At 36.6% G+C, this 8,844-nt stretch overlaps 1 protein-coding gene across 1 annotated transcript in view; it reads right to left on the reverse strand.

Annotated features, from left to right (window-relative positions):
• The window catches only part of LOC121411773 (AP-4 complex subunit epsilon-1-like), a 30,505-nt gene extending 24,086 nt beyond the window's left edge, over window positions 1–6,419 (reverse strand). Inside the window, exons 1-7 of the mRNA XM_041604623.1 lie at window positions 6,310–6,419; window positions 5,777–5,849; window positions 4,824–4,947; window positions 4,186–4,381; window positions 2,902–3,061; window positions 2,369–2,535; window positions 1,668–1,741 (exon numbers count right to left, since the gene is read on the reverse strand). Coding sequence (XP_041460557.1) covers window positions 1,668–1,741; window positions 2,369–2,535; window positions 2,902–3,061; window positions 4,186–4,381; window positions 4,824–4,947; window positions 5,777–5,849; window positions 6,310–6,419 — 904 coding nt within the window. The remainder of the gene's footprint in view (window positions 1–1,667; window positions 1,742–2,368; window positions 2,536–2,901; window positions 3,062–4,185; window positions 4,382–4,823; window positions 4,948–5,776; window positions 5,850–6,309) is intronic.
• Between the last annotated feature and the right edge of the window lie 2,425 nt (window positions 6,420–8,844).

The following is an 8,844-nucleotide window of genomic DNA, read 5'->3' on the forward strand; positions in this document are numbered from 1 at the left end:
ATTTTCCCCTTTTTTCTACATTTTTCCGAACTCCGATTTTTGACCAGTGGGGAAAAATCGGATCGGAAAAACCAAAACATAACAAGACAAAAAAAAGAAAACACGTGGCGACATGTTTGCCGTCAAAATGCGCTGGTGATTTGTTTAGATCTCAGACAAAAGCGGTGGAAGGAAAAGAAGATAAAGGGGAAGAAAATTATGATTTGTTTTTATCTGTGATATTAGCGGAAAGGCAGGTGGAGAAGAAGATTATGATTTGTTTTGATCTCCGACATAATCGGGGAAGAACAAAACGATAGTGATGATAATTGGTGATAATTTGTTTTGATCTCCGACAAAAATGGAGGAAGAAAAACAACGAAAAGACGATATGTTTTGATCTTAAGGGGAGGCAAATAAGATTTAGTTGAACACGCTGACATGCGCGGTAATATTTACGACTATCTGACTATACGTCCTCTAAGAGTTTACGATTACCTCCGCTATCACTACGATGTTGTAGAGAAGGTAAATATCATGGTGAACAACTCTGGATAATAATGCGTCTTTTTCGGGAGGTCATGCGACCTTTAACAGTTTACGATTACCTCCGCCATCACCACGATGTTGTAGAGAAGAGGCCTATCGTTGATCGGCGGTAGTGTCGCGCGCTGGAACGTCATTATCTTATTTTCCTTCCTCCGATTATGTCGGAGATCAAAACAACTCATCATCTTCTTCCTCCGCTTTTGTCGGAGATCAAAACAAATTCTGCCATCAGTGTAGCGTGCCGCATTTGTCCACGCGCCGGCCACATACAAATTTTAATGTATTTTTTTGTTTTTGAATATCTTCCGATCCGATATCCGAACCGATTCCGATTTTAGGAGCAAAACTTCCGAACCGAACTCCGATCCCGTAATTGCTCTAACTTACAACATTAGCAACAGGGCTCAGCAGCTAATCAAAATCACGTTTACCCTGGTAGTTGCCATAATGGCAAAGTTACAACAGTTGTAACACTTTGGATATCAGTGGAGGAGCAAGGGGCTAATGGAGGGGCCTACAGAACATTCTATTTGATCTTATAAAATCAAATTTTGCAAGGTTATTCAAAAGAGCATAAAAATGGAAAGGGGATTTTTCAAGAGAACATGCTTCGCATCATATTACAATGAGTATTTTCCTTGTTACTCAGATCTTCAAAACTACTTGATAACTTTAATGTACATAAAACTAAAAGATAAAAATTCACTGTCCTGATTTAATAGCTAGCATATCAAAGAGGGATTTTATGGCCAACTATTTTTGCTCAAGATCAACAGTGAGTGTCTTTGGCAAAATAATGTATGTAGAGTTTGCATAGTGCAAAACCTGTATATTTGCTAGCTTGACATACCATCGAATTGGTATATATTCAGCAAATTTTAGATCTATCTTACAGAAAATTTGCACTGAACGGCACAACTTATTTTCACCCAAGAGCCGGGCAGTAATTTGCCTTGGCAGGCGGCTGGAAATTAAATACTATCCTATAGGAATAGAATTTCAATTGTCATTCAGAACAATGATTTTTGGGGGGAAATACAAGAATTCTCTCCTCAGAATTCATACATATGCATCATAAAACAACAATTGATCAATGATTGTAATGGTAAATAGATGTTAAAACACATAATTGCTCTTACCACAGGATATCAAGGATATTGTGTTGGAAGACTCCAAAACCTCCTCTAACACATCATACATCATTAGACTTGTCCTGAAAATAGAAATACTAAAACCTAAGAAAATGCAGAATAAGCCCAGGCCTTTAATTCCATTTGTTTTAGGGCAGGGCCAGCTTTTTCAAAGACACAGTTTTATAATACAACAAACTTGAAATTGGCACACTAAATATCCAAGGCCAATAAAGAGAGGCATTGAGGACAATCAAGCTAAAAGCTGTAATGGGATGCCATGTGATGTGCCTATGGATGTGACAAGGTTCAAGACTTCAACTAAAATCATACATTAATAAATTTATAGCATGTTGGACCCAACAGGAAGCTGCAGGAGAATGCAGCCCCTTTGAAAGTAGATTAGAGAGTACATTAGAAAGTACATTATTAAACCTAATCAGAAATGAAAAAATATTCATGTTGAAAATTGCCAACACTGATAAGCACATATGGAACAGTGCATTATTGCTTGGAAAAGGACCCAACATCTTGTAATTTTTAAGTTGATAATATCTCCATAATTACACATTTTCTACCAAAATCTTTTGGGACATATTTTTTTCTATACAAACACTAAGGTGGTCATATTATCAGGTTCTGTTCAAACTCATCTTGAGATTGTTATAACAACTGGCTTTTATATTAAATTATTAAAAAAAGAAACTTACTTTGGATCATTGAACCCCAGTCTTGCAAGCATCTTCAGAATTTGAATCTGCAACCAAGGGGCGGGAACACCTCGAAATTCATACTCCTGCGATAGCTTCCTCTGCACGACCTGTTTCAGAATACTGGTTAGAGGACGCACCAAAGACTTGTGATGCTCAGGGTGTTCCTGTGAACCAAAGCCAAAGGAATTAGAGATTTTCAAAGACATATATCGCTTTTGGGGAGATAAACAGTGAATCTATAAAAAAAGTTTTGAGGACAATTATCAACACGGCAGCCATGAGAGTCGACTACAACACTAGATGTGACTGTCCACCTCCAAACCAATAAGTCAGCAATAAACACATTCTAAAATTTCATTAAGATGTGAAAAGCATATCCTGACCTTTAAGTGTATATACAACTAGTAAAAAATTCATCAACTATAATCCACACAAGTGCTTGATTCTCGAATACCATCAACATCTACACGTCAGCATCCTCTAAAATCACAAAAAGATGAAACAAAATCAAAAAGCTTTTACATTTTTACCTTAACAAGGGTTTGATAGATGTGTAACGCAGCCGTCATGACTCCTGGTGACCTGTCACACAAAGCCTGTTGAAAATATTCTCTCATATGACCAATGAGATGAGGACACTTCAATACAAAGCTGTGAAGAACCAGCACTGCTTTCCTTCTGACAATCTCACTGTTACACAGAATACAAGATTACAACATCTTAAAAAATTCAGCAAGCACCACTGAATATTCTTGGAAAATAGCAAATTACAAGTAAAGAAGTTAAAGTGATTGGTTAACATTGGTTTGACTTTTAAAAATTCTGAGCTAGGTCATACTTGTCACCTGTGTCTGTGTTATGTTACAAAAATGAAGCCCAGAAAAAAATAATTATTTAGTGCTTCAGAAATTGAAATATAAAATGACCGGAAACACCATCTTTATTTCTTCCCATACACTTATGTGTACTATTTAGGCATCTATAAGACGCCTATTTACAAAATCAAGGTTTGCCTTGGAGTTTTAGCTTTTCATTCTCAATAATGGTTGTTTTCAGGGTTTATTAGTTCTAGTATGCACTTGTACACATTGTTCATCTTGGTTTGAGATTTTTTTAAATAGGCTGCTCACAAAGTTAAACAATACCTTTAAGGCATGCTTGGTCTGTATTAAACAATTAGTATGATATCTATATATGGGCTATCTTCATATGATTTCTTTGTCCATCTTTCATTTTCTCTGGCTGGTACCTGAGCTAATTGAAGATCTAATAACCACTTGGGCTAATTATCACTTGGTCTTAGCTGAATAAAAAATTGGTGGCAAGGACCGAAGTACATCAAACTATAAACTGGCGTAAACAAATTAATAATTCGATCTCTGTAAGTCCCTATGGATGTTGTACATTCTGCAACATGATACAAAGAAAAAGAAGTAGCAAAGATATCAAAGATTTGTACTGCATAAAGAACACTATCCCTATCCCATCACCACCATTATTATCGTCATCCACACCACCAACACCATGACTATTTAATTGTTAATTAATACCACTGTTATCATCATCACCATCACCATCATCATCCCCACCATTACCACCATTACCATCATCATTACCACTATCATCATCATCATCATCATCATCACACCACCACCACCATTACCATCACCACCATCATCATCATCACCACCACCATCAAAACCATCCTCGCCACCACCACCACCAACACCATCACCATCACCACCCCCACCATCAAGAAAACTAACACTGTACCACCACCACCTCCATCATCTTTATCATCATGTTTAACTCACTGTTGATGTTGTACATTCTGCTCTATCAGCGGTAGTACAACCTGAAGCATCTCAGGTCCAATGAGATTACAACATGCTGTCAATCCTCCACACACATCAAGAACATTGGTGCTATTCAGATCCTTCTGAATGGTGTTGATCAACAGCAGGATCAGCTCATGCTGACTGTTTAGGAACAGACTGACTCCCAAATATCCTGAAATTGAAAAAAAAATTGTAAATCTTTGAAACCAAAACTGAAAAATGTTTTCCATGAGAACATATATGCGATGATTATTATTATGAGAGGAAAAAGGAAAGTAAAACAAGTATATATTAGGTCAAACTTAGAAAAACAATTAGAAAGTTATGACTTTTTAAAAGTTGTAAAAAGTTTTAACCACTGTACCTATGGGGACTTCAAAATGGCCGAATGGGTGAGGTCATAGTGATTAATGGTAAGGACTACTCTTGCTCCAATACATTAAATGGCTAAAATGTAATATTTTCAAAAGTTTGTACTAAAAATGCTATACCTTTAACAAGAATATAATACATATCTATGTTTGTTTTGATTACGACCCAATGATTTTTTTTTTTTGGGGGGGAGAGCATCCTAAAGCCCCCCCCCCCCCGATCTGTACACCACTGCATCTTACCAACTCTCTTGTTGAGAAGCACACCTTGCTGGGCCATCTTAATGGCATGGATGTAAGAAAAGGTAGCTGGCTGGCCCAGCATCTCACAATAGATGAGTCGAACCATGAATTCTTTCATCTTTTTCTACAAGAAAACACAATAGGAACAAAATTAATCATGAATATGAATTGTTATCATCTATGCCATAATTTATGATTAATATTACATGTAATACATCTCTGTGCATAACTTATAATTAGAAATCAGGACCATTGCTTAACAAACAAAAGAGAGGGATTTTAGGCTATATATTTATGCATTTGTAATCAATACCTTCCCTGTTGCCATATCACAAATATATATATACCTTCATAAATGAAGGATGAAAATGTTTGTTTTGATGATCATATCAAAATAGTATTATTCCAGAACAAAATAGGATTCGTTAGTTGCATTTAATCGTTTGTTTTTCATGTTTAATCTTTGTTTGTGTCCACAAATTTGCCACCTTAAAGAAAATGTTCCCCCTTAACTCCCAAATACATAATTACAATACACGTCAACAAAACCTTATCCTACGACCTTATGTAAGAACTAATGTTTCCTTGAATTCTTTCATAACATCTTGTAGTAAAGAGTGGAACCGGTTGCCTGCTGATATAAGGAACTGTACAACTCAGTTTAAAATACAATGTAAAAGATCTCTTTGACAATCTGGGTTAAATCTAGTATTGAAAATGTTGTTCTATACAACTATGAGTTATCACGTAGCAGGCCAGCCTAGTCGTGTGTGAGCGTGTGTGTGTGTGTGTGAGGGCGTGTATGTGTTGCATACACAGGCTCTGCTTTTTAGGAGTCCTCGAAAACCTCTCATATATGTTATTTATCCTTTTGTATTATCTGTTCATTGATTTGTACTCATATGTCTGGTTTTTAATATATATTAAACTTGAACTTGTTCGGTCAAACTTACCATAGAGATGTCAGGTTGGGACAAGTTTTGTCTAATGAGTTCCAGCTCCTTTTGCACAATACGTTCCTCTTCCTGTACCAGAGGAATTATATTTGAAAATAGTTTTTTTTTCTCAAACAACTGATGTCCTGCCCTTTCCTGATCTTAAATGGATTTCATAATCAAAAATTCATGGAGAGATATCCAGAACTTTTGATTTGAAATGTGACTAACGAATCTTTTGTCATAATGTCATGTTAATGAAATCATCTGAAAAAAAAAACTGTGGTCCTCCCCTCCAAAAAAGGCCTAAGAATTGTTTTTATATGGTACCAAAAAAGATTTTTTAAATCTTTAATTGCACAACCCAGACATTTGATCAAGAAAATGTTAAGATTTTGAAATTGCATCTTTCGCACAACATATGTTTTTATGATACCTTTATCCTTTCATGTTATCCCCGCATGAATTAAGAAAAAAATCTTTACATATTTATCCAAATTTAATAAGGCTTTAATGATAGCTTCAAGTAATGAGTATGACTTAAAATTTACCCCTTTTGAGTTGGCCTTTTGATGGCTCTGATGAGGCTGTAGAAACCACTGGATATGGTCATGTTCCTCGGTCCAGCTATAAGGCCAGAATATGACAATGCCTTTTCCATGATGGTAGGAGTCTTGACCTACAACTCCTGAATCATTGGAAAAAAAGAAAGGAAAAAATGTAGTCAATGACACATTGAAATATCAAAGTCCACACTTTTGCAATGTGTTCAACATTACAAAAAGATTGCTCCAATTTTGGGTTCATTACCTTTCGTGCAACAAGATTCGAGGAGTGGATGCAAATAATCATATCACTGCAATTTCAACAAGATGGTGGTGAATTTGGGATTCACCTATCTGGCAAAAAATTTGAGTTTTTGAGGGTTCAATTAATTGTGTTCCAGGATCCAGATACACTTCATGCATAGGATGGTAAATTCAACAATGAAACACCTTTCAATCTCTGTTTCCACAATTCACAAAGGGGGCCTGACGTACTCCAAATAGCAAACGCAACTTGATTTCAATCAATAAAATGCGCAGATCACACTTGATATTTTTTTAGTTATGTTTCAAATGCAATTTTTCTGCAACAGACTTTTGATGAGACAAATTATAGCTTTGTGACGAAAACATCATATTTCATAAACATCAAAGAACTATTACAGCTCAGCCATATGCTTGTATTTCAAACATTTTCAAATTTATTTATGCCCCTGTTACTGTTAGGCTCACTTTCTTCATTTACAGTTACAATTATGTAATATTGACGAAATATTCAATTGCAATATCACTTTTCAACTAAATTACATTTTTTAAATTACCAATTACTTTTGTAAATTACAATTCACATTACCTTCTATAAAAGTCATTCTGAATGAAATCAATTTGCATTCTGTATCAACTGAACAAGCACCATCTATTTCAACATGCACGTGAATGGGAGAGATTCCTGGCTTCGTGGAGGTTTTTACTCTCTAGGAGCCTCCACTTGTTCACTGCAACCATCCTGCCTGCAGGCTTTGGCAAAAGGAAGCAAATTACAAAAGTATCAGTTGTTGTAAATGAGCAATGTGAGTTTGTCATCTAGCTACATAGGCGTCAATCATCAATGCAATTTAACGGCATATTTTCTTCAATATCATTTCATAGAACGATCCATTTCTTCCTTAAATTTTCGCATGAGATCGGTTTAACCTGCGACCGATCGCATGCGATGTTTTGAAATCGGCCGTGACTATGTGTGAGGAAAAAGATACTGGCCCAAAATCACCAATTTTGAGGATAATCCGAGCCCGAGGATGGACACGGAGTGAAATACGGGTGAAGAGAAATTAAGCTATTTAATTTACTTTCTCGTTACATTTTTTTTCGATAATTTTTACAATAACAATTTCCCATCCTACCTTTGTCACTCGGAATATCCGAAGTAGGTGTCACTCAATGATCAATCACTGATTAAATTCAAGATACAAAATAGACTTACGTTTATGTTAATACATGGGACTGAACAAAAGTTAATGCGTAGGAAAATAGACACAAAACAAAACATCGGTTCCTAGTTTTCTACATGAATACCATGTTGTTACCTCTATCTTTCTGCCATTCCATAGATAAGCTATTTGAAAAAAAATACCTACCGTATCGGTACCTCCAGTCCACTCTCGATCTCTCCCCTCCTTTCCGAACTCCGCGACACTTCGGCTCTCTCAGCTCAGGATACGATATCGGAATATGGATCGACATACTACACCGGGCGGCCGGGCGCGGCTGGCGGCGTGGGATCCGGGCGGGGAAAGGGAGGTGGAAGTTAGTGATTGCCCCGTGAGTGATGCGATAGCGGGGCAACAACTGTAAGTAGTCATGAAAAAGAAGCATGTCACGACATAAAACAATAATAACTTGAAGTGCAAGGAAATAAAACAGGATGTTTTAGTACAAGTATCCTCGTTAACTTAAACAGACAATACGACCCATGCGAGCACCAGAACGATGACACATAGGCCCTGCTGACCAAATTATGTGTCATTAAGTTATGTAAAAAAAAAAAATATCTTATTCTATATAACATAAGATATACAGTAGGCCTATATGATATAATATATTCCTGAATAAATTATAATGTACAATAATTTCTCCTTTCCCACTACATTTCTTTTTCCTTTCTCCCTCTATTTCTCCTTTTCCCCATTTTTCTTTTACCAGACGATGGGGGGGGGGGGGGAGGAGGTGGAGGGCGCACGTGCCCGAGTATAGAGAAGGACTTGATCAAGGAGATCATGGGAAGAGCTACTAGTAGCTAGGAGGACTCGAGGACTAGGAGATCAAAGCTTAAAGATTACATAATAAGTTTATCAAGAAGATTTAATAACAAGGTGATGGAGATTCTATTCTCATATTTTTTATGATAGGATTGTTTGCGGCCTACAAGCACATGATACAATCCTGTTTTTATCATAATCATTCTCAGTTGGAGCTGGGGGAAGGAGGGGGGGGGGGGGGGTTGGTCGGAGGCGGTGAATATTCTGGTCTAAGGTAAGAAAA

This window comes from Lytechinus variegatus, chromosome 3, assembly GCF_018143015.1.
Source record: "Lytechinus variegatus isolate NC3 chromosome 3, Lvar_3.0, whole genome shotgun sequence".
Classification (NCBI taxonomy): Eukaryota; Metazoa; Echinodermata; class Echinoidea; order Temnopleuroida; family Toxopneustidae; genus Lytechinus; species Lytechinus variegatus.